The sequence below is a fragment of the Coenobita brevimanus genome, chromosome 66, assembly GCF_032717465.1.
Source record: "Coenobita brevimanus isolate Jiangsu-jjx chromosome 66, ASM3271746v2, whole genome shotgun sequence".
Taxonomy (NCBI): domain Eukaryota; kingdom Metazoa; phylum Arthropoda; class Malacostraca; order Decapoda; family Coenobitidae; genus Coenobita; species Coenobita brevimanus.
This window is the reverse complement of record NC_137019.1, coordinates 15,580,216-15,605,990: the sequence shown is the minus strand read 5'-3', so window position 1 is coordinate 15,605,990 and position 25,775 is coordinate 15,580,216. Positions and strand designations below refer to the sequence as shown.

At 41.9% G+C, this 25,775-nt stretch overlaps 1 protein-coding gene across 1 annotated transcript; it reads left to right on the top strand.

Moving 5' to 3' along the window:
* On the top strand, nucleotides 1-25,356 carry LOC145405250 (uncharacterized). Its single transcript, XM_080276668.1, has 5 exons — nucleotides 1-1,841; nucleotides 15,866-16,018; nucleotides 23,415-23,579; nucleotides 24,209-24,651; nucleotides 25,335-25,356. The coding sequence occupies exons 1-4, from the start codon at nucleotides 1-3 to the stop codon at nucleotides 24,633-24,635; spliced, it is 2,586 nt and encodes an 861-aa protein (XP_080132794.1). The 3' UTR covers nucleotides 24,636-24,651; nucleotides 25,335-25,356.
* The last annotated feature ends 419 nt before the right edge of the window (nucleotides 25,357-25,775 follow it).

Genomic DNA, 25,775 nt, shown 5'->3' with positions numbered 1-25,775 from the left:
ATGAATACTTGGGGCCTCCACCACAGCCTGAACAAAGCCAGACTAAGAAGTGCTGTTGTGTGGGCGTGGGTGTGGGCGTTTATGTGGGCGTGGGCTGTGTGTGGGGCGACGGGTACTTGCCCAAAAGTGTGCGAGTGCAAGTGGAGGGACGGCAAGGAAACAGTGTCGTGCCCAGACTCGGAATTCATAGATATCCCGCGTGGACTCGATCCTTCAACTCAGGTGCTCGACCTGAAGAGCAACAATTTACAGATACTACCACGTGACATCTTTGTTGATGCGGGTCTAGTAAATCTACAGAAGGTGTGGCTGAATTACTGTAATCTTAAAGTTCTTGACAGTGGTGCGTTCAACATGTTGGCAAACTTGGTGGAACTAGATCTCAGTCATAATATGATTCAACACGTACCTTCGGAGGCTCTAAGTGACGTATCAGGCCTCCGGGATTTGCGTCTCGCTCATAACAAAATTTCACATCTACCTGAAGCAGCTTTTACACCGACGCCTGATTTGGTGCGACTGGATATTTCATACAACCTCATAGATATAGTGAACGAGCGAGCCTTCCGTGGTCTCACCCGCCTCGAGGTGCTGAAAATCTCTGGTAACCGACTGACGGTGCTGAAATCTGAAACAGTCCAGCCACTGGTGGCCATCCATGAATTGCATCTGGACGGGAACCCGTGGCACTGTGATTGTAAGCTACGTCCTCTACGACAATGGATGGTGGAACGCAACGTAGCCTTCTCAGAACCTCCGACCTGCACACAGCCAGATCGACTGAGAAGCAGGTCTTGGCAAACTTTACTGCTGAATGAGTACGTGTGTATCCCCAGCATAATCGCCGTGGCTCCAAGAGTTCTGGCAGCACACGGTGAAAATGTGTCCTTGTCTTGTCGTGTACAGACTGACGTTGACGTAGCAGTCACTTGGTTTATGGGAGACCGTCCTATACGAAATGCAAGCGAGACACGATACCGGGTACTGGAGTCTGTGTCTCCTAACAATGAGATGCGACTCTCAAACCTGACTATCGCAGCAGTGGCGCCGCAGGATCAGGGAACATACCGGTGTCTGGCTCAGAACAAAGCTGGCAGGGTGGAGACCAACCTCACTCTGCAGGTGTCTGACGAGATTGCGGAGGTGCGGCTCGTTACTATGGACCGTGTCTTTGTTACAGGTGGACTTCTGAGTGCCATGGCAATGATACTGGTTGTACTCTTACTTCTCATAGCCATTATCCTCCGCAGACGACAGCAGACACGCAGGAGGAGAGGACAGGAAGGCGACCACAAGAACGAGACTCCTCAACTAGCACAAGCCCGTGGTAGTTCCTCAAGCGACTCTCATCCAAAACTAGCCGAGTACCACATCGTGCCCACAAACGACTTGGACCAATCCTCACCATTACCTACACACTCTGATAAGTCGTGGATGTTGAGAGACGCATCTGTCGATGACTTTCCAGCAACCAAAGATATAGAAAAGTCGAACTCATACACAGACTCAGATAAAAGGAAACTCACGAAACCAAAACAAAGCGGCGGTGCGATATCCACATCTCCGAGCACCGTCTCTTACGTTGAAATACCCAAGTCCGAAATCACCACCAGCGGACATCCAACTTTAGACGACAGATTGCGATGGAAAGACCAGCCCAACGACAGCAAAGACAGTCTCCTACGACAGACAAACAGCCAGATGGGGTCTCAGCTGTCAATGGGGAGCGGCGGGCCTTACCCTGACCTGCTGGACCTGCCCTACACACAGCAGCAGCAGCAGAAGCAGTCTCGTCCGGGCCTCCAGCCTCTCAACGCCGCTTACTGCACTCTGCCCCGGAGGTGAGTGGCAGTAATAGCGGCTCTGCTAAACCCCCCAACCTTTTTGCTCCCCAGTCTGCCTTAACAATGGCTTTTTGCAGAATATTTTTCCACCATGTAAAATATTCCATTAGAGTACATGCATCAGCAATCTTATCCACACAGCAGACCACGAAATATTTTTTTCATACATTTGGCAAACACATTATCATCTCCATCATCATCACTGTCATCATCAATTCCACCATAACCTTTTTGCTCCTCGGTCTGCCTTAACAATACGACTTTGCAGAATATTATTGCGACGTGTAAAATATTCCATTAAAGTACATGCATCAGCAACTTATTCGCATAGCAGTCCAAGAAAGAATTATGTTTATACTCTAAACAAGCCTATCATCATCGTCATCATCACCCCTTTAATCTTCATAATCATTATCTTCCTGAGCACATGTAGTCCCTCTCTTTTATCTCCCTTCACTGAATATTTTCATTTTTCTTTCATTATTACAATGTTGTCGCAATTTATTTTTCTCCTCATCTTTCATCGTTTAACTTCTCTGTTCACCTCTTCCTTAGTATGGCTTCTCCCAGGTGAGCACAATAACCTTCATAAATCACACCAAATTGCATCCATAGCAGCGTGAGGCTTGTTTTATGTTCCTTAATGCTTTGAATGTTATATTTTCTTTCAGATGACGATAATCCTATAGTGCTAGCCTGTATAAACTAGCCAAGTGCGTCCAAAGAATTGCGAGGCTTGTACGGTGTAGTCATCAGCTTCCTGACAGACAGAATTTCGATCAGACAGACAAAATTGTTTGGTGAGGGCCTGGACAAAGAAAGCAAGGGCGTTCCTAGCTCCCCCCTCCCCCCCCTCTCTCTCTCTCCATTAACATCCTACTGTATCACTCTGTTTTTTCCGCTATCTTTTATTTCTCCCTTCCTTTATTTGCTTATCTTTATACGAGTTTATTTTTTTCCTTCCTCCAGTGTTCTTCTTTCATCTGGTATTCTCATCTCTCACAGCCACGTTTTTCATATGACTTTTTCCAGCTAAACACTTTTTCATCGATTTCTGCTCTCCACCCTTTTCACAAATTTTCTTCTTTGTCTCTCTTTACCTTCGTTTCTCTTCCACTCTTTCTCTCGCTCAGTTCTCACATGGTACTCTTCTTTTTTTTCTTTCTTTCATTTGCTCCTACTTTTTTCCTCTTTTTTTTTGTGTTCAGCCACAGTCTCTCAATCCTCTTTTTTTCACAGATTTTCTTCTTTCTCTTTACCTGTTGTTAGGCCTATATCTTCCTCTATTCCTTTCTCGTCAGACTTTAATATCTCACACTGTTCTTTTATGTTATATCTTCTTTGTAGACTACTTTTCTTGCTCCATGCTTTGTATCTGCTCTCTGCGAAAAAACTTATTTTCACCAACTCTTCTTCCCTAGCTCTTTTTACTTTCTCTCTTTCTCTTCCTCTCACCTTTCAAGCAGTGTCATCCTGCAAGGTACATAATGATCATCACTTACTTTTTCCATCTACATGCCAGTACTTTTTTCTTTTTCAGTGTTCCTCAGTTCCCTTTTCATCTTATTTTTTTCCACATTTCTTTTATCGTCATCTCTTTCCCATTTACTTTCACAATTTCACATGCCGTATGGTATCCCTTTCCTCCTCTTTCTTTTCTTTTCTTTAGTTAGTTTCTGCTATATGCTTTTTCACCTTTCTAAAATGCTTTCGTGCCATGTTTTCGCCCGTCTGCCTTTTCTTTCTTCATTTCACTTCTTTTCCTCCAGACGCTGACAGCCTAGCAGTGGAGGCCATTCTCTCTCTCTCTCTCTCTCTCTCTCTCTAGTCTTTGCAGCTTGTTTTCTCTCCTCTCGTTTTTTACGCCACTCTTTTACGGTTTTCTTCTGCCTTCTCTTTACCTTCATCATCTCTTCCATTTTTTTACACCTCAGAGTCGTTCAGATTTTACGTATTACTTTTTTCTTTATTCCATTTCCTCCAACATGTTCTCTATCCCATATATCTCACCCATTTTATACCATAAGTTGCTCCTCTCTTCCCTTTTTCAATCCATTTTTTTTTTTCATTTTCTCTCCTTGCAGAGTTTCAGGCCTCCTATTTTTTCTTTCTTTTTTTCTTTCTCCTTTTTTTCGGGGGTTGCTTTCTCTCCTCTCGAATTTCACGCCACTTTTGCGCCATGTTCTCTAGCCTCTCTCTTTTTACTTTCATCTTTCTACCATTTTTATCTCTTTCCAGACTTGCACAACTAACATGGCATCTTTCGTCATTTTTTTTTTTATATTTTCCGCTTTCCTGGTACGTAAGCTTTTCCTCTTTTTTTTTTTTTTTTTTTCACGCATCATTTTTTGCAGCAAGTTTTCATCCCCCTCTCTCTTTTTTTAAATATAGGCTATATATTTTTTCTCTCCTGCCAGACTTTCATATATCGCATGGTATTTTTTTCAACTCACCTTGCATTATTTTTTCCTTTCTTCCTCTCTAAATATTCTTCAGTCATTTTTTTATTTTAATTACAATCTCATCTCACTTTTAAATTAATTTTTCTCCCTCTTTTTCTCTCTTTTCAAGCTTTCTTCTCTCTTTCTCTGCGTCTTCCTCATTTCTTCAATTATCTGTCTCCTCCCCTCTTACTCTCTTTTGTTCATACTCTTTATTGTATTTTTCCCCTTCGCTCTTTTATCTGATTTCCGTCTCTCCACACCGTTTATTAATTTCTACCATTTTCCCCTCTCAATTTTTGCCACTTCCCTCCTTCGTTTCCCTGTCTGCTTTCCCCTACTGTTTACTATTTGTTATCTTTCTCCTTTTATTTCTCTTATTATTTACTCTCCTAAACCCTTCAGAGAGAATGGGTACTTCGTGTTCTTGATTTTTTTTTAATTCTTGATATCACCAGATTATTTGATTATCGGAAAGGCTACTCAAATTCGACAGGTTAGATACAGATCTTAATAAATCCTTCACTACAAGAATAAAATGGAAAAGTATATTCATCATAGTAATGAAGGGGTGACTATGTTTCCGGGGCCATGGTGACTCAGTGGTTATCGTGTTCGCCTCCCGTTCTGCGGTGTCCTGCCTTGGATTCGCTTTCAGATGTGGCGGACATTAAAAGTTACACCTGGTAGTATGTCCTTCTATATGTAAACAAGAATTCACAACTTGTCGGTTTGCACTGACATCATATACCTACTCTGACACAAACATAGCAGTTAAAACCTTCAGCTATTTATTCCTTCTCTCTCTCTCTCTCTCTCTCTCTCTCTCTCTCTCTCTCTCTCTCTCTCTCTCTCTCTCTCTCTCTCTCTCTCTCTCTCTCTCTCTCTCTCCAATCAGCTTTATGAATTAGCTTGTCGGAGTTTTTAATCTTACCCTCCTCTCTCTTTCTTCCACTCTTTTATCCTCTTCTCTCTTTTTCTTCTTCGTTAAGGTTTCGCTGCTCTCTCCCTCTCTCTCCTTCTGTTCAACTGCGGTATCTTGGCCTTCAGTTCCTCTGTTTTTTACCTGTTTTCTTCTGTATATTTTTCTTCCTTATTCTTCTTTGTCGATTGTCTCTCCTTTCATCTTACTTCTGTTCTCCTTTTCTCTTCCTTCTGTTCTCCCTTTCTCTTCCTTCCTATCCTCCTTCTCTCTTCCTTCCTATCCCCTCTTCTGTTTATCTCACTATCTTTCTCTTTCTCCCTTTTCGTTTTGGTCATTTATTCGTTACCTCTCTCATTACTGTGGATTGCGTTTTTCAGTTTTCCTCTTTTCCAACACTTTCCCCTCCTTTCTTCTCGACAATTTTATGCATGGCTTCGTCTCCACCTTCGTCATTGTTTCTTCATATTTTCGTCGTCATTTATCTTTTTCCTTTCCTTCACCTTCCTCCTTTGTCTCATGCATTGGTTCATATGTCTCTGTGTCTCCTCAATTCTCTTTCTTCCTTTACTTCTCTATAAATTCTCCTCTTCTCCGTCCCTCTCTCACTCCTCTTCTTTCCTCTCGTCTGTGTCATCGCTGGGTTTGCCTGTCCTCTCTTTTTTTTTCTTCTTATTTAACTTTCTTTTTTCTGTTTCCTTTTCTTTCTTCTACTACTACTACTACTACTACTACTTCTATTTCGTCTCCTTCTTGCCTTTCCTTTCTTTTTCTGTTTAAAATTCTCCTTCAGCTTATCACCGCCTTGCAGTTTCTCCACCTACTCTTTTCTCTTCCATTCTCCTTTCCTTCCTTCTCTTTTTTTTATCTCGGTTTCTCTTCCCTCCACCTTGTCACTTTTTTCTTATTAGTTTTCTCTTCTTCTTCCCTTTACTTTTCGGTTTATGCTTTTTTCTTTTCAATTCATTATCAACTTCCACGTTTCTCTTTTTATTGTTTTCTATTCCTTCTCCTCTTCCTTCTTCTCTTCCCTTATTTGTTAATGTTTTCTATTCCTTCTCCTCTTCCTTCTTCTCTTCCCTTATTTGTTTGTCTTATTCCTTGGTTCAGATTCTGTCTTTCACCACGATCATTCCCATTGTTTTCTATTCCCCTTCTCTCTTTTCTTCTCCGTTAATGCTTCTCTGTTCTCTCATTCACCCTTCCTTTCTTCTCCTTTGCTATATTCCACAATTATCTCGTCTTTCACCACATTTCTGTTTTTTAAGTCTCCACTCCTCTTCCCCTTTTCTTCCCTTTACCTTCTCTATTAATGCTTCTGTTTTATATTCAGTATCATTTTTCTATTTCTCCAGTTACTTTTTTCACTCTTTCCCTTCCTCCTTTTATTCTCGGTTCTCTTTTTAGTCTCTCTCTCTCTCTCTCTCTCTCTCTCTCTCTCTCTCTCTCTCTTTCTCATTTTTACCTCCTTCCATAATTCCTTTCTACATTTATCATCATTTGTCAGTTCTTGTGTTTTAAGTTTTCATTTTCTTCTCCAGCTCTTTCTCACCCTCGCATTTTTCTTGTTTCCCTCTTCCTTCCTCCATCTATTTTTCCCAGCTCACTTCCTTCCTTCCTGCGTCCTGTCTCCTTCCATTCTCTCTTCTTTCCTTTGCTTTTCCTTCCTTTCCTCACTTTGGCATTCCTTCTTGTCTGATTAATTTTTCATTTTCAACTCTAGGCTTGTGTTTCCTCATTCTTCATTTTTTAATCATTTCTTTTTAAATTTGTCCTTCCATCCCTTTTATTTTTTTTGTATTCTTTCGTTCTTTCCTCACTGATATCCCTTCTATCCTCCAATTTTCCTGTCCCTTTCCTTCCTTTCTTCCTTCCCTTTACCTCACTTTCTTCCTATTTTCCCCCTCCAGTTTGCCTCTTCCGTCCTTCTAGTTTACCTCAGTCGTTTCTTAGTCGGCTTTTCTTCCTTCCTTCTCCTTCCTTCCTTCCTACTTCTTTATACTTTCCTCGTTCCTCCCTCCTTCCGTCTCCCCAAGTATCCCTACTCCCCTCTCTCCCTTCCTTCCTTCTCACAGGCTCTTTATAACTCCCCCTCTCTCACATTCTGAATATTTTAATTTTTCTGGCATTCTCCCTCCCCCCTTCCTTCATTTATTATTTCTCTCACATTTTTCTCTCCCACCCTTCCTCCCTCTTTCATATATGCAGCACTTCCGTGGCCTCTTCCTCACATCTAGTCTTTTCTTCTTTATTAAACCAGCCTTTACGTTATTCCCTGTTCCTCTTTCTTCCTTCTTCTCTCCTTCCTTATTTCATTTTTCTTGTTTTCTTACATTCATCTGCACTCCTTTCGCCCCCCTCTTCCTTCCTCTTTTTCTGTCCTGTCTCTGCTTTCCTCTTTCGTTTCCATTCTCTGGTATTCTCCCTTCACCCTCTCCTCTCTTCTCTCCCCAACTACTTCTCTTCTCCTCTCTCTCTCATGTTTCCCTGTTCTTCTGTTCTTCCCTACTTCCTTTCATCCCTATCTCTTCTCTTCCACTTGTGTTTCTTTCCCTTCCTTTTCACTTCCTTATTTTCATATTCTTTTTTGCATTTCTTTTGCTTTCCTAGCATTTTTCCATCTTATTTTATCTCTTACTTTTCTCCAAGGTTATGCTTATTCTTCTTCTTATTAACCTATTCATCCACGCCCTCTTCTCTCCTCCTCCCTCTCTCTCTCTCTCTCTCTCTCCCTCTCTATCTCTCTCTCTCTCTCTCCTCTGTTTTCCTTTCCTCTTCACCTCATTTATCTTCTGTATTTTTCCTTGGCATTATTTACTCTTTTCTGCTCCCTTCTCCCTAAATATTATCTTCGCCTCCCTTTCTTCCTTCTTTATTCCCTTCCTTTTCCATGATGTCTACCCTCCGTCCTGCTTTTCCTTCATTTTAGTCTTCTTTCTTTCTTTACTTTTTTCCCTTTCCTTTCTTTCCTTCCTTCCCTTATCCCCTTTTCTACCTCTTAACAAATTCCCTCCCCTTCTTCCTCCTTCATTCACTTCCCCCCATTTTCAATATTCTTTGCTTCCCCTTCATCTTTCTTTCCTTCAAATTTTCTGTCCATTCTTCCTTGCTTCCTTTCTTCCTTCCTTCCTCTGCCCCCCCTTCTTACTTCCCGATTTTCTTCTTTCGTTCATTTTCTCCAGTGTTCTCTGCTTTCTTTCATTTCCTTCTTTCTTTCATTCTATTTTCCTTTGTCTGATACGTATCCTACTTTCTGCCTTATCTTGTCCTCCCTCCTCTTTCTTCTGAGCTTTTTTTTTTTTCCTGTATCTTCATCCATCCTCTCCCCCCCTTTCTCCCTCCCCATATTTCCTTTTTTTTTTTTCTCTCCTTCCTTCCTTCTTTTGCCGCATTTTTTACCTCTTCTTTATACCCTACATCAGCTAATTTATCACCCATTCTCTTTCATTATCTCTGCTTCTCTACGCCTCTTACTTTCCTTCGCCTTTTTCGACTTTCCTTTTTTTCCTTCTCTCCTCTTTTCTCCATTTCCTTCCTACTCTTCTTTCTTTCTTCCAATTCACCTCTTATTTTTATCCATTCTGTTTCCTCAATCTTTTCATTCCTTCGCATTTTCATTCTTCCATCCTTCTTTTCTTTTTTTTACCTAATTTTTCTCATGCTCCTTTGCAGTTCTTTGCCATGATTCACTGTTTTCTTCTCTTCCACTATTTCGCCGCTCCTTCTCTTCCTTTTCGCTGTTGTCTTTCTTTCCTCCCTCCTTTCTTTCTTTTAGCTCTCTCTTCTCTTTTGCTATCCTCCCTGCTCTTAATTTATCATCCATTCTCGTTCATCAGGCTATATTCGACTTCTTCCTCTTCCTTTCCGTCATTTTTCTGTCTTCCATCCTTTCTTTCTTTCCCCTTTTCTCCCTCTGAATCCGTCTTATATAATTCCGTTCTATTCCTTGTCACTTTCTTTCCCCTTTCTCTTACTAACCTTTGCTTTTTTCTTCTTCCTTCCGTTGCGTGGTCCTGTCTCAGTTCTTCTTATATTGGTTCCTCCATTTTCTCATTTATTTTCTTTCATTTTCTTGCAATTCCATTTTTTACCCTCCCTAGCTTCCCTTTCTCCTCCTCCTCCTTCTCCTCCTCCTCCTCCTCCTCCTCCTACTACTACTACTACTCCTTCCCCAGTTCCCTCTCTTTTCCTCTTCCTTCACCACTGTTAATTTAATCCTCTCTCTCTCTCTCCCATCCTTCACATAATCTTTCCTCCCTCTCCTCCTTTCTTCGCTTCCTCTTATCATGCTTACTCTTCACCTCTCCTTCTTGTCCTTCATTCATGTTCCCTTTATCTCTCCCATCTCTCTCTCTCTCTCTCTCTCTCTCTCTCTCTCTCTCTCTCTCTCTCTCTCTCTCTCTCTCTCTCTCTTTCATTTACAGCATCCAGTGTTTCCATTGTGTGCTCGTCAGTTAATGGACTTTGCACTTTTACCTCTCTCTCTCTCTCTCTCTCTCTCTCTCTCTCTCTCTCTCTCTCTCTCACTCTTACCGTTTCTCTTTCGTTGTGTGTAGCCTATATCCCTCCCCCACTGTTTTATTTATTATTTTTTGCTTTTTCCTCATGCCACTTTTTTTTGTTTTGCATTGTGAGTATTTTTTTCTTCATCATTCTTGATATTTTTATTCCCTTCAGTGCCTATGCCACTTATAACTGTTTCATTTACCTTCATTTTGTTTCAGTCTGAAGGGAATCAAGGCAGCCAGACGGTTAAAATATTACTTTCGTGAATTTTCTTTGTCAAACTTTTTTTTTTTTTCTGGATATAACACATGAAGTAATAGCCTGATCTCTCTTCCTTATCTGGACACTGATTAACCATTCACAACTGGACTTTTGTTGATTTAATTATTACTATCTCCAGCTAATCTTATTTATGTAAAAAAAATAAATAAATAATGATCACATTTGTTCACTACAAAACGTCTTACTTAAGTTGAGACAAATATAATAAACTTAAGGCGACTTTCCGAGGGATCTCTCTGGCTCTACACTTCGGTAAAGTTTTGTCGGCACCAGTAATAAAAATATTAGAGTGTTTAAAAAGAACGTGTAAATAGTACATGCGAATGATGGGAAGGAGAGTTGGAGAAAGGGCAACTTGATGGCGGAAGACAGGATGACATGGAGGCGATTTGTTTGCGGCCAGTTCTTGAGGATTAAGGGGTCTGGATATAGACAGACAGACAGACAGAATGATAGTATAATACCTTTACAACAAACATAATCAGAGAACGAGAGGTGAAGGAGCAGCGATATCTCTTCTTCCCTCCTCCGCACATTGATTAAATTTTCGTTCATTTAACACAGTAATCTAACACTATTACCTGCACAATCATGGCCCACTAATTAGTCGTTTTCACCTCTATGCACGCACCCCATCTCCCTCTAATTTCTCTTTCCCTTCCCGTGGTTCCGGTTCAATTATGCGTGGGATAATTCATCTGCGTTCACGACTACTTATTCTTCGTCTGTTTGTATTAGTGGTGTGTGTGTGTGTGTGTGTGTGTGTGTGTGTGTGTGTGTGTGTGTGTGTGTGTGTGTGTGTGTGTGTGTAGTAATCAATCTGTCCATTCAGGAATTTGGGTTAGATATCCCTCTCTGACAGTTATAGGGCTATTATTATTTTTTTTTTTTTCACCTTCAGATAATTTTCTTCAGCTTAAAATAGACTCCTCATATTCAAGGGTTACTTGTAGCTGCAGGTGTGGTGGTGGTGGTGTGGTGGTGCATGTGTGGTGGTGCAGGTGTGTGGTGGTGGAAGTGTGGTGGTGCAGGTGTGGTGGTGGAAGTGTGGTGGTGGAAGTATGGTGGTGCAGGTGTGGTGGTGGAAGTGTGGTGGTGCAGGTGTGTTGGCAGTGAAATATGTGGCGATGCAGGTGTAGTATAGATATGAATTTAACAAGTATACATAAGCGTGGTTCCAGGTCGCTTTACTAATTACAGGGGAAATAATGAACCCTATCAGCGTTCTCATCCAATTAGGGATTTTACTTTGGCTAGCCAGAAAAGACTCTCACCCAGCTTCGACACACACACACACACACACACACACACACACACACACACACACACACACACACACACGACGACTTTCTTCTTTACCCTCAGGCGATCATATTTAACTTAGGGGGGACTTTTCAGATGGGAAGAGTGAGCCTCCTTGATATAGCCTCCATTAAGCCGGTTTTTATGAGAGTCCCCTCCTAATTTGAGTAATATTGTCTGGAGGTGATAAAAATAGAGTGAAAAAGGAAGTCATCGAACTCAAGGGGTTAGAGTCTTAAGACCAGCGGATGCAGGCGAAAACTATATATCGCTCAGGCTAAGTTTACGCATCTATTTGTCTGTCTGTTTATATTTCTCTCTCTCTGTTTATCTGTCTATCTACCTTTGTCTATAAATCTACTTGTCTATTATATCTAACTGTCTATTTATCTCTATTAGTGTATCTACTTCTCAGTCAATCAGTCCATCAATAAACCTACCAGTCAATTACTCTCTATCTATTTCTTTGTATCTATCTATCTTTACTGCCTGACGTCGGATTCTGTTAGGGCTAGACTTAAAATTACCTCCACACTTCTCTTCCCGTCAACAGTTAACTGGTGCTCTCAGTTCTTCATGCACACAGGTGGTCAACTCTGGAACTGTTTATCCAGTCGTTATTTTCCTACTGCCTATGACCTCCAGTATTATATCCCTTTAATGGTCTTGGAAACTCTAGCATTCAGTTCCAGCTAATCCCAACCTAGTGTATTCAGCTGAGTGACTACATGGGCTTGAGCGTGTTGATATTGCCACTATTATCCCATTCGTGGTCAAGGAGGCTCAACTACAGTATTGCAGGTAACGCCATACGATTATATTCACCTGAGAGTTAACACATATACCAGCTTGTTAAACGGAATGTGTCCAGGCATCTGCAAATAAACGGATAGTGGTGTATGGTGACAGTGACAGATGTTGTGATGCGGGTATGGTGGCAGTTGTAGATGCCGTGATAGTTGGATTGTGTTTTTTCGCTTATGCCTAAAACACCACGTAATGAACCATAAGTGATTGTCGGGTGATCTAACAACATCTTAAGTCAAAATTGCAACTTGAAATCACATCATAAACTAAAATACGGTTTTCCTGCAATAAGCTATTAGTAATTAGAGTAATACAATCCTGAAGCTAATCAACCCGTTACCGCTAACAATGTAATTTAATCCAGCTTGCAGCTCTGCATGAAACGGACATGTGGGGGATGAATGTTTTGGATATTCACATACGGAGCACACCCGTGGAGGCAACAGATAAATAAATAAAGAAAGAAATACATAGAAAATGTAACCATATCAATGTACTATTAAATAAAGGACACACTATATTATAAAACAATTAAATCTGTAAATAAAGAAATAATTATATAACCGATTAAGTAATTAAAAGAAATCGTCTTTACCAAACACTGACTTGTATATTAAGCTGGGCATTTACATATTCATTCCTCCATTTTTTTCATATCTTATAAATACTGTTCCATCTTAACGCTCTCACTACGACTGGTCTCTGCTAACCTGAATAACATCGGCTAACGGAAGCAAGAACAAAATACAAGACGCCATATCACTGAAGAAGTTAACTGACACTTCCTAATACTTCCAGTACGATGCGTTTTTACGGAGGTAGAAAGAATGTAAAAAAAAAAAAAAAGAGTCACAGAATCGGAGGTTGCTACTAATTACATCCTCCTCCTCCTCCAGTTTTCCCTCCCCCTCCCTGTGCTTCTCCTTCCAAATATAACTTTCATTTCTTCCCACCATTCCTCAGCTCCAATAGCCACGTCTCTTCAGGGAACGCCGCCCCCCCTTCCACCTCAGCGGGGGCGGGGGCCACCTCACTACAGGAGACTTCTTTCTCACTGCCAGCCACTCAGCGGTACAGGTAAGTGAGAAGGGGGGAGTGAATGAACGTAGAGTGAATGAACATAGAGTAAATGAGACGTGAATGAATGTAGAATGAATGAACATAAATGAGAATTGAGACGTGAACGAATGTGGAGTGAATGAGAGATATCAAGGCAGAGTGAGTGAGAAGTGTACAGTGTATGGATATAGAGTAAATGAGAAATATGGAGTGAATGGGAAGTGAGGAGTGTGGAATGAATACAGAGTAGGCTACATGAAAAGTGTGGAGAAACGAAAAGTGTGGAGCAAGTGAGCAAGAAGTGGAACAGCTACAGTAGATAATGATTGTGCAAGAGACGTGTGGGATGAATAAAGAGTTGCGAAGAGATGAAAGAGTGATAATTAATGAAGAGTGAGTGAGAGGTGTGAAGTGAGCCAGTGTGGGTGAGTGAACAAATGAGTAAATTTAGTGCCAGCGAAGAGTATGTTGAGTGTACGTGATCTGGTGTCCGTTGGATGTGGGAATTACAGTCTGTGTGTGTAATACTAAATTAACCCTGTTTGGTCCATTCACGGCTTCACATCTCAATACAGTTTCTCGCACTCGTTAAAAATCTATCATACGCTCTAAAACTCATACATTTTTTGCAGAAATATACAAATACAGTCATTTAAGAGAGGCTTAAAAAACAAACGTACAGTCAACACAGGAATCACAGTTACTGGCTTACAGTGCAAATATAAACAGAAACATTAATTGCCACAAAATTTTATCTGAATCACCCAGCATCTTTCGCAGCCTCAGTAATTTATGCCAACTCAGAATAGTGTGATATAAACGTGTAGACTGGCTGTAGAGTGAGTCCTGTGAAGTTAGAGTGAGAGAAGCGTGTAGAAATGGAGTGCTGAAGGCGTGGCAGCTGGGAGAATGTTGCGTCACAAGTTGAAAGCCCGACACGAGAGAGTGCGACGTGACTTTGAGACTGAAGGATAAGCAATGGATATTTTGATATTGTTTTGGATGTGTGTGTGTGTGTGTGTGTGTGTGTGTGTGTGTGTGTGTGTGTGTGTGTGTGTGTGTGTGTGTGTGTGTGTGTGTGTGTGTGTGTGTCAAACTCTGAAGTAAGAGAGGTAAGTGCGATGCTTAAGGTAGACAGCTTATGGATGCTGTGTCAGTAACATAGCTAATACAGGCATCAAGAGAGTAGACGTTTGTAAATGGTACCTGCTTCAAGGTTACATCCACACTGATATTCGAGGAGGCAGTAACACATGGAGTAAAGTGCTTGATGTTTGAGAATTAAAAGCGTCACTATTAAATGGTTCAAAAAATATCCCGGCATTAACTAAGAAGGCTTGGTTTCACTTAGATATACATTCTTTTAGTATTGATTGACGACCAGATAAAGCCGAAGGATGCCCTGTCTTCTGAAGTGTTAAAGGGTAAAAAGGTTAAAGTCTCTATTTGACGGTGTCCGTTGCATTTCCTGAGTCAGAAAATAATTTAGTGTATATCCTGTGTCTGGATATAATTTCTGTTTGCACGGTCTGTCTTTGAAATCCAGTTAAGTAATATATGGTTAAGTGATGAGAAAACAGTTCAGTGTGAAGCAATGACAGAGCCTTTGAACGGGCCTGTGAAAAATAATGGTGAACAGTGAACTAATCCAGCGGGTAGTAAGGAATGGTTCACTCTTGCATCTCGGGACGATTTTATTTGAGATCTGAGAATTAAATAGTAAAATAGTCCGCCATACAGGAACAAGGAGAGCAAAATATGGTAAAGCAATAAACTAGTGGCAGGGAGGGATCATTTGGTGAAAGGCAGAAACAGTAAAATGTAATAAAACAATAAAACAGTCTTGGTTGGAATTATGCTCCAGGAGTAAAATTTGGTGAGGTAAGTAACGGTGAAACAGTAAAACGTAGTAAAGCAGTAACGAGGTAGCAAAGGGAGGTAAGCAGTGAAATAATCTTGCTGGAAATCGTCCTGCAACTGTAAAACGTGGTGATGCAGTAACGGTGAAGCAGTAAAAGTAGTAAAGCAGTAACTGGGAAGCTAAGAGGCGTCCAGTGGCCAAGCTGTTCAACAGGTGAGAGAGGGCCCGGCGGACAGGTGAGGACGGTGGAATGGTGTGTGGAGGTCCGGGCATAATCCACACCGAGTTATGGCTCCAGCCGGGAACAGGTTTATGATCGTAAACTCCTCACTCTCTCTCCTTCGGGTGAATCTCGGGGATAACACACTTCGCCCTGGACCATCTCAGGCAGAGGGTAGTAGTTGGCGAGAACGCGGTAAAAGCGGGCATTTATTGCGTCGTATTGTCGTTAGTTTGGTAGTGGTGGTATGTAAAATAAATCGCTAAGAACGAGATGTTACGGAAATTCTCCCATGCCCTCGGGAATATGGCTCAATCCGGCGTGACTTTGGTAAAATACGAGATAGCCTGCCACAGAAAAATTTTGTACTACTTCTTAGCATATTTATATATTCTGGTCGTTGCAAAAAAATTCTATAGAATAGAATTTTATGCATTAATGCTTTGGATTTCCAATAAATACTTTTTCTCTCTGCATAACAAAGAAAAATATGTAAGATAATTTATGTAATGATGTTCAGGATCGCGACAGGAACCCTTCTGTTAATCATGAAATAAGTAAATAAGTAATAGTTTCATTCCTAGTCACAATAATGATTTGTGATTGTTGTTGCTGCTGTAGGTGCGCTAGCTGGGTGGACCTAGCAGACGTCCCCTCCTCCGCCTCCCCCTACGGCCGCCCCCCCTCCGTCAGGCCCCAGCTCTCACTCCCTGACAGCCCCCCCGTCCTCGGCGCACACCACACCACCCTACAGGAGCTCTTGGCGGCTCACAGGTCGGTGTCATAGAGCTCTCAGCACCAGATTCTGTGTGTTATTTACAAGATGGTTCACAGTACTGTACTTCTCCCTTGACAGTTAGCAATCCCCTATTTTATCAATGCAATTTATGTGGATATCACTTGCACTTCAGGACATGTAAATCACAGTCTGAATACGATAAAGCTGCCCACCCACGTCAAGGCTATGCAAGACAGATGTTACACAACATACACACTACATTTCGCCATCACACACATATAAAGGATACGAAATAATATAAACTGCAAATTTTTTACAAGCAAAATAAATTGCCAAGGATAAGATACTAGGGAGCATTCTAAACCCACTACAATACGGCTCCAAGTTCCCAGCAAGCAACAGCGAGTCAGGACAATAGCACTCAGACGCTCCCTCATTAAGTGTAATATTCCTCACTCCCATTCCCATTACTCAACGCTTCCTGCTTTATAGCCCTCACGTTGTTTGCAGGCCGAGAAGCTCTGTACTAACTTGTGCTTGTCTGTCTGTGTGTCTGTGTGTGATCCTCCTCATTGCACATAAAGTTTCCTACAGTTAGATTTGCTGCATTCTTAATAAATGCATGTTTTTGTTGTTATTTTTTTTACTTACGCATTTTGGGATGACAGAGGGTATGCAAAGTTGTCAGACCCAAACATACACATGCCTAAAATGATCCTTCACTGATCCTTCACTGATATACGGTATTGCTATTGAGTACGTCGCTAGAGACTTCCGAGTAGGCCTCCTAAACAAAATGTCAGCGCAAATGTCGAGGAAAAATATAGGAGGAGCAAGGTGGGTAAGCCTCAGTCTAATTTCCCTTACTTAATAAACGCAAATGCTCCCAAACTTTAACGTCACAAAACCAAACAGTATTTTGATATTGGGAAGAAAAGCTGCAACGTATCTTTGACCACGAAAGTCAAGCATTTCGAACACGATTAAAAATACTTATAAAAAATACTAATAAAATACTACTACTAATAAAACCGAGTCAATATTCACGACCACAAGGGTCAGCTAGTCTCCATCACGACAGATTCGGCAGTAAAGATGATCAGTAAGGTTAGTTAGCGAGATTAGACACTGAGGTTAGGTAGTGAGATTAACTTAGTGTGGTTAGATAGTGAAATTAGTTTGTGTGGCTTAATAATATGACTAGACAATGTGGCTGGTTAGTGAGGTTGCATATATACTGTACTTGGATTAGTTACAATGGTTAGACAATGAGATTGTTAGGGAGGCTGGTGAGGTTAGTATCAGGTTAGTTTGGGGGTTAAGTAACATGGCTAGGAAGAGAGGATATTTGGGTAGACTATATGAGGTTTAGAAGCAAGGTTAGTAAGGCTAGACAACCTAATCAATTTAGCTAGTAAGGTAGGTTAGTGAGGCTGGTTTGAGGTAAGTTAGTGAGGTGACCGTCTGAGTCGGGAAAGCAATTTAGAGCCCACAAAAGTTCCCGTTAATGAGGTGAATTGCATTGGAATATCAAACGCAAAAATTTAATGATATAAGGAGCAATTCAGGAAGTTTTAAATCAAGTTGGCGATGCGGTGGCTGGAGTCGGCAAGTATGATAATGAATTCAGGAAAGGAAGAGTCCACCGCACTGACGGAATCTATTTCTTACTCGCCGGGAAAACTATAAGTGACACCGAAAAGCCTTAGGTATTGTGATTGTGTTCGTTTTTTTAATTTATGTGCCTGTGAATGTGTATAGAGTATGTTAACAAAATATCTCACGAATGCCTGACTTCATCTGGATTAAATTTGGTTTATAGACTTCGTGATTTAGGGTTAAGGTGATTCGATTATGGCACTGATCGATGAAAGGTCAAGGTCACTGGTTAAGGTCACGGGTTAAGGTCAAGGTTCAAATGTCGAGTCATCATCTACGCTGAGCACCTTTGATATGTTGGCTGTTTGTCCCTGTGTTGAAAGGGCGTCCCCAATATACCGGCATCATCCTTTGAAATGTCTCCCTCGCAGACAACTCAGCCTCTCTCTGCAAACAATTCTCTCCTATTCAGGGAAGTTCAGCGTAAACCGAGAGGCCTCCAATATTCAAATAAGATTCTCCTGGACACCAAACCCGGAACGACAGGCCTTCGGTACCCAAGCCGCACATGGTTTCATATTGCACGTGAAATCCGAAGAGCCGTGTCCTCGTGGGCTTAGAAGGCATCGTGGAACGTATTTCAGTGTACGTGAATTTCCTCCTTACCTAGCCTTTTCTGTGCAAAGACGAAAGAGACCAAGCCTTGGATACCGCAAAAGAAAATGCTATGATGAAGCGTCTTTATACTTCCATGATTAAACATAACCCTTTCGAGGACAAGGCCATCATTAAGCAGAAAAATTTGGTTACCGCCAGGCGACTTAGTTCAGCTGAGGGACACGCTTGCCCCGTAAAAAAAAAAAGGAAAAAAAAAAAACGTGCGCAGAGCCTGAACAGCTGTTAATAGGTAAAGGGAGATAAACTTCATTCTTAATAATCAGATTAACTGCAGTAGAAAATTAGTTTTTATAGATTACTATTCCCTGAAGTGAAGAATATACAGCAACGTACTGTACTAAGATTCACAGACAGATTTACGATCGATTCCCTGCCATGACTGCGATATATGATTACAGGAAGCACAGGGAAAGGACAGGGCAGAATATTTCCACGTCATCTGTTCTTGGAAAAAAACAGATCTTAGGTACGGGAGGGAAGTTATCGTAAGTTAAATCCGGTTCCTGCTCAATATATTTGCATACATATTAGGTAGCGGGGCCCACAGTTTCCTGGTGAGTAGAATAAACTACCCGAGGAAAGAGTCGATGCTCATTGATTGCATACTATTTGCGTAACAAGTATCGCAGGACAATATTATTATCTGGCGTAATAAGCTCAAAACATCACAGTGAAAGGTTTATCGAGATAGTCTTAAACTCACTACATACGAAGGACTCTCACAACTGAATTAAACTTGCCACCATTTGCAAAAACTACACACTTAAGTATAGGGTCATTCTTAAGTCAGTTACGGTGGCGGTCTTATGTGGCAAAGAAATCCCTCAAGAGTGGTAACAGACTTTTGAATCACCCTGTGTACAGGTGGTCTTTTTACACAAATTTTGCTGTATTTTTGTCGGTCTGAAAGATTTTTTTAAAAATTTTTCGATGAACTTTAATTTCCTCTGCGGCCTTCACCGAATAGCTGGCTGATCGGAGCAGCAAAAAGCATAGCTGATGTGGGAGCGGAAACCAATTACGATACCGATGAATATTGCGCTGGATGTGTGCTATTTTTTTCAGCAACATCATATTTTCTAGCTCGTTTTTCCCGCCGCATGACGATTTTACTCATCTTGGGAAAGAGTTCTGGTAGTGAGAGTTAAAGAATATCCCTTAAAACATTTTTATGAACGTTTTCCCTAAGATGACATCTCTTTTAATTTATTCTTGTCATCTCCAGACGATTTTTCTTCAGTTAAGGAAAAGCCTCTGGTACTCAGTTAAATTTCTATGATAATGACGTTCAAGTCTTTTACGAGCAAAATATATTTTCCTTTCACTTGAGGAGGAAGTGGTGATGAAAAAAGAACCTGTATCCTTTTATTCTCTTGTTTCCAGTACTCAAAAACAGTGGTGGATGGATATAAAACAGAGATTTTCGTTTTTTCAGCAACATGGATCAGAAAAGTTCCGTCTCCCATCCTGTTCAACGAGCGTTTTTTTTTTTTTTTTTTTTTTTTATGCGAGGAAGAAGGAACCAAAGGCCATGAGCCCGCAGTAACAGTTCCCTCCAAGAGAAAAACAAAATACAATAGAGAGCCAAATTCAAGATCCGATCATTTTGAGATGCCTGGACACACTACGTTTGAAAGACTGGAGATCATAGGCAGGAGGAAATACAGACAGAGGGAGACAGTTCCAGAGCTGACCTGTTGCATAAATGAAAGACTGGGAGTAACGGTTAACTCTTGCATTAGAGAGTTGGACAGAAAAGGGATGAGAGTTTGCTGCCAGACGGGTGCTACGCGCCCGTCGTAGAGGTGGAGGAATGCAAGCAGACAGTTCAGAGGAGCAGTGACCATTAAAGTAGCGATAGAAAAGAGATAAAGATGCAACAGTGCGGCGAAGAGACAGAGGTTGAAGGGAGTCAGTAAGAGGAGGAGAGTTAATGAGACGAAAAGCCTTTGACTCCACCCTATTGAGAAGAGCTGTATGTGGGGAGCCTCCCCACACACATGAGAGTTGTACTCCACACAGGGGCGGATAAAACCTCTGTATAGAGTCAACAATTGTGCAGGGGTAAAGAAAGAGCGGAGTCGGCTTAGCACACCCAATCTCTTGGAAGCAGATTTTACAAGAGATGTAATATGATCTTTCCAAGATAAGTCCCGAGTAAATGAAACCCCAAGCATGTTCAAGGATGATGCAGGATTAATCTGAATATTATTAAACATTAGTGGGTATACCTGTGGAAGATTTTGTCGGGTTGATAGGTGTAAGAACTGAGTCTTAGATGCATTAAAGACAACCATATTATTTTTACCCCAGTCAGAGATATGAGCCAAGTCAGACATTAGGTGTGCCATAGCCTCATCCCTTGTTTCTTGAAGTAACTGTTGAGATGGGCGTTGCGGGAACCGAATGGAAAGATGAAGGGTGGAGTCATCAGCGTATGAGTGGATAGGGTTAGATGTACAGCTTAGAAGATCATTGATGAATAAAAGGAAGAGAGTTGGTGATAGGACAGAGCCCTGAGGAACACCACTGTTGATAGATCTAGGAGAAGAACGATGGCCGTCTACGACAGCGGCTATAGAACGACCAGAAAGGAAGCTAGCGATGAAGGCACAGATAGAAGGATAGAAACCGTAGGAGGGCAGTTTGGAAATTAAAGATTTATGCCAGACTCGATCGAAAGCCTTTGAGATGTCAAGTGCAATGGCAAAGCTTTCGCCAAAGTGCAATGGCAAAGGAGGATGACCAGGAGTCTGAAAGGTAGGTGAGAAGATCGCCAGTGGAGCGTCCCTGACGGAACCCATACTGACGATCGGAAAGAAGGTTGTGATAGGAAAGATGCCTTAAAATTTTTTTATTAAGAATTGACTCGAAAACTTTTGAAATACAGGACGTTAAAGCAATTGGACGATAGTTGGAGGGTTGGGAGTGGTCACCCTTCTTTGGGACTGGCTGAATGAGAGCAAACTTCCAGCAAGAAGGAAAGGTACAAGTTGACAGAAAAAGGCGAAATAGTTTGCCTAGGCAGGGTGTAAGCACAGAAGCACAGTTTTTGAGAACAACAGGAGGGACTCCATCAGGCCCATATGCCTTGTTAGTACTGAGGCCAGTAATGGCAGAAAATACATCAACTGAAGAAATTTTAATGTCAGCCATGAGGAAGTCAGAGGTGGGAAGTGATGGAGGAACAGCACCGGAATCGTCTAAGGTGGCATTGGAGGAGAAAGTCTGTGCGAAGAGATCTGCTTTATCAGTAGAAGAAATAGCTACAGAACCATCAGAGTAGAAAAGAGGAGGGAAGGATGATGAGGTAAAGTTGTTAGAAAGATTTTTGGCAAGGTGCCAGAAGGAGCGAGAAGAATTCGAGTTGGAGAGTTGAGAGCATTTAGTATGGATGAAATTATTTTTAGTAGAGCGAAGAACAGACTTAGCACGATTCCGGGCAGAAACGTAAAGATTATGTGATTCAGGGGTGGGTTGGCTCCGGTACCTTTTGTAGGCCCTCTCCTTGTTGCGGACAGCATTAGAACAAGCGTGATTAAACCAAGGCTTTCTTGCGTTAGTCAAAGGATATGAGAAAGGAATGTATGCTTCCATGCCCGAGAGAATAACCTCCGTAATGCGCAAGGCACACTCAGATGTCTCACGGCCATGGAAGCAATAATCATTCCAGGGAAAATCAAAGAAGTACTGCCTGAGGGCCTCCCAGTCCGCAGCTCCAAAATGCCAGAGACGACGTTTCCCTGGAGGGTCCGCAGGCCGTACTGGAGCGATAGGACAGGTTAAGGTAATAAGGTTGTGATCGGAGGAGCCCAACGGAGAGAAAAGATTAACAGAGTAAGCAGAAGGATTGGTTGTGAGGAAGAGGTCAAGTATGTTGGAGCTCTCTCCAAGGCGGTCAGGGATACGGGTAGGGTGCTGTACAAGCTGCTCTAGGTCATTAAGGATAGAAAAGATGTAGGCTTGTTCACCAGGTGGATCCGTGAAAGGAGAGGAGAGCCAAAGGTGGTGTTGAACATTGAAATCTCCGAGAATGGAGATTTCAGAGAAAGTAGAAGTGGACAGAATGTGTTCCATCGTAGAAGTAAGATAGTCGAAGAATTTTTGATAGTCAGTAGAATTAGGGGATAAGTAAACAGCACAGATATATTTAGTCAGAGAATGACAGGAAAGCCGAAGCCAGAGAGTGGAGAATTCAGAAGAATCAAGTTCAGGAACACGAGAGCAAGATAAGTCGTTGCGTATGTATACACAACAGCCACCTTTGGCTTTGAAATGAGTATAGAGAAAGTAGGAGGATACAGAAAAGGGTTTGCTGTCAGTTGCCTCAGACAGCTGAGTCTCCGTTAGAAAAAGAAGGTGAGGTTTAGAGGAGGAGAGGTGGTGCTCAACAGAGCGAAAGTTAGATGAAAGGCCGCGAATGTTGCAGAAATGAAGAAGAAGAGAGTCAGACAGTGGTTCCAGGCACCTCGAGTCGTCACCGGGAGAGGGGCAGATGGCGGGGGCATTTATGGTCCCCCCCCCTGGGGACTCCGAGGCTGGGTGAATCAACGCCATTTTTGGTTAATTTTGAATAGGAAGTGTAGTGTGTACTGTGCATGTAGTTTGGTGAAGATAGATAGAGAAATTTGTATATTTGTATATTACCTCAAAGTCATGTTTTATTCTGTTCTCATATACATATATTTTTTAGCCTTGAGTCTTTTTTATGCTCACGAGATATTTCCTGGACTGGAGAGGTTACGTAACAGCCCTCATTAACCTCTTCGCTATCAGGGGGCTACTGGAGGGGTTTCATATAGTCTTAATTAACTTCTTCTCCACCTGGGGCTCTCTTGCCAAGTTTATAACCACGAAATATCTTCACGGCAGTCTCGAATTCTTTTCGCTTTTCTTGACACTGCCTGCTTGTCTATTTATCTATCTTTTTATCTATCTATCTGTACGTCTATTTGTCTGTCTGTCTGTCTGCCTGTCTGTCTGGGTGGCTGGCTGCTACCTATTCTGCTTATCTATCTATATATCCAGAGCCAGAAGTCTTAGTCACGGAGAGGGAGAGGGTGTCAACAAAAACCAGCTTCCATATTACCCTCTGCTCCGTCATCAGTCTGTTCTTTCAACTCCCCTGAGCCCCCTGCCTTAATCTCGCCACAGAGCTGAGTTGGGTGGTGACGGCGGTGCTGTGGGCGGTTCCCCTGACCCTTGCAGCCTAGAGTACCACGCTGCACAGCTGGAGAAGTTCCTGCTCGAGTACCGCAGCCTTCAGGAGCAGCTGTACCGCATGAAGGAGTCTTACGAGGCCAGCCAGAGGAAGGAAAGGTAGCTACAGTCACGTTAATTTGATGTCCCAACGTCCACAGTATATCAGCCTAACCCAATGAACTTTGTGACATCAGTACAGAGTTGTGGTTTAAGAGTACAAGATTTATTGTAGTCTTGTTGTTCTGATTCTTCCTTCTATAGTATTTTTTCAGTCTCTTGTAAATACCTTTTTTTCTTTTTTTAAATACGCACGCCTCCAGTAAATTTACTATTACATACTCGAATTCTCGCATCGATTAGGCAGTCCACTCTCTAGGGACCACCCGTCCACTTTGCCTTACATATATTTAGGTTAAATGTCACTACCTTTGATCGACTAATGTATTTCGTACGGATGACATTACAAGAAGAAAAGGTATTCAGATTATATGCAAGACGTTAATATCCACAAACGCTTGGACTTCTGAATTTATCTATGCTTTATACTTAGACCCTCTTACGCTTCCTGCCCACAGACCCTAACCTAACCTAACCTAACTAAACCTAAATTAACCTAATCATAGCTAATCTTGCCTAATCGAACCTAAACCATCCTTCCCTCCTATACTGAGACCCTCTAACTCTACCCTTCCTGCCTACAGAACTGAACCTAATCAAACCCAACCCATATTTGTTCTTGTCCACAGAAGTGATGATGATGAATTACCTGTCGAGCTCAATGAAGACGACAGAGACAACAATGTGCCTCCGCCCTGCCCAGAGACCCCGAACTCCCAGAGACGCTTCAACCAACCCCCAGCAAGCAGCACAAGTGACCCGCCGGGAGAAACCAGCCCGGAGGACATTCTAGCCTGTACGGAACCCCTGCGATCCATCCTGAAGAAGCGGTACGAAGAGGGGACTAGGGGGCTTCCTGTTCTCCAAGGGCTTCTTGGGCTTCAGGGACTTCATGGGCTACACGGCCTCAAAGGGCTCCAGAGTCTTCAGGGGGTCCAGGAACTTCAGAAGCTGCAAGGGTTTTATTCCAAAGGTGCCTACTTGAGCGAGGAGCCAGACCGCCTCCGTCCCAATTTCACTCTGCCTCGCCACAAGTTCCCAGACCATGAATCCTGAGACCGGGCCACGTCAGGTCAGTGGTGAATTATCATCATCAACGTCAATACCATGATCACCATAATATATTTTTGTGAGAAAGACATGAGGAAAATCTGTAAACTGTTTCCATTTTCGGATCCTACCTCACCCCTATCCTTACGTGGGGAAAATGGTCAGAATTATGATGAATGATGCTTCCTCGTCTGAGTTTGAAGTACTCTCTTACTCTCATTACTAAAGCTTGTAAACATCATAACGTCTTTTAAATTTTAATGTATATTCAGCCTTCTAAATCACGCTGTTACTCTTTTACAATTAATTAGCCTATATTTAGCCAAGTAAGACGTTCTTTTGTGAAGAGGTGAGAAAATGTATCTATGAACACCAAATAACGGGAAAACTTGCTTACGTCACAACTACATAATTTCCATACACTGCATAATTAATGGGAAGATAAGATAACAGTTACGCCTATTACCTTGAAGACGTCCGCCATGGCAGCGTCTATTATAGGAAACTGTATGCCTTGAATTTATATTGGTGGTATAGCATTAACATACTATGTAATTTCAAATGAACTATATATTATTGATTCATGAGATATTTTGCCAACAATCCAGTCTAACTTTTATGGATTATTCAGAAAAATTATTCGTAAAACTTTTATTATTTAAGGCTATTCTGTAACGCTGCTCTCCTGTTCTCTCTCTCCTGCAGCCACTCGTGACGAAGAGGAAGGGCCGGGGGAGGAGGGGACAGGCACGAGGAGAGAGCAAATACCTGAACGTGCCGAGGACCAGACCTGATGAAAAAGTAAGTCCGCCTTAAAAATGCCCGGGAATAATTTTCAGAACTTAGCTTGGGACACGAGCCAGGCCCTGAAAAATGGGCCTCCATGGATTTTTAATAAACCAACACGAAATACACTGAAGAGTGGGTGAACTGCCATACACTTGAAAACCTATCTGGATTAAATCAGTTTGAGAACAGGTAACCACCTGGGGCGAAAGTTTGTGCAGCCTTCCAAATGCTGACGGTAATTTATGAAATATTTGTGAACTTTACATTTAGTCATTAGGCTACCCGTGCCACATACACTGCCTATGCATCATTTCGGCAGGGAAGCAAAATCACCCCCACATAATTTACTCTTACAAA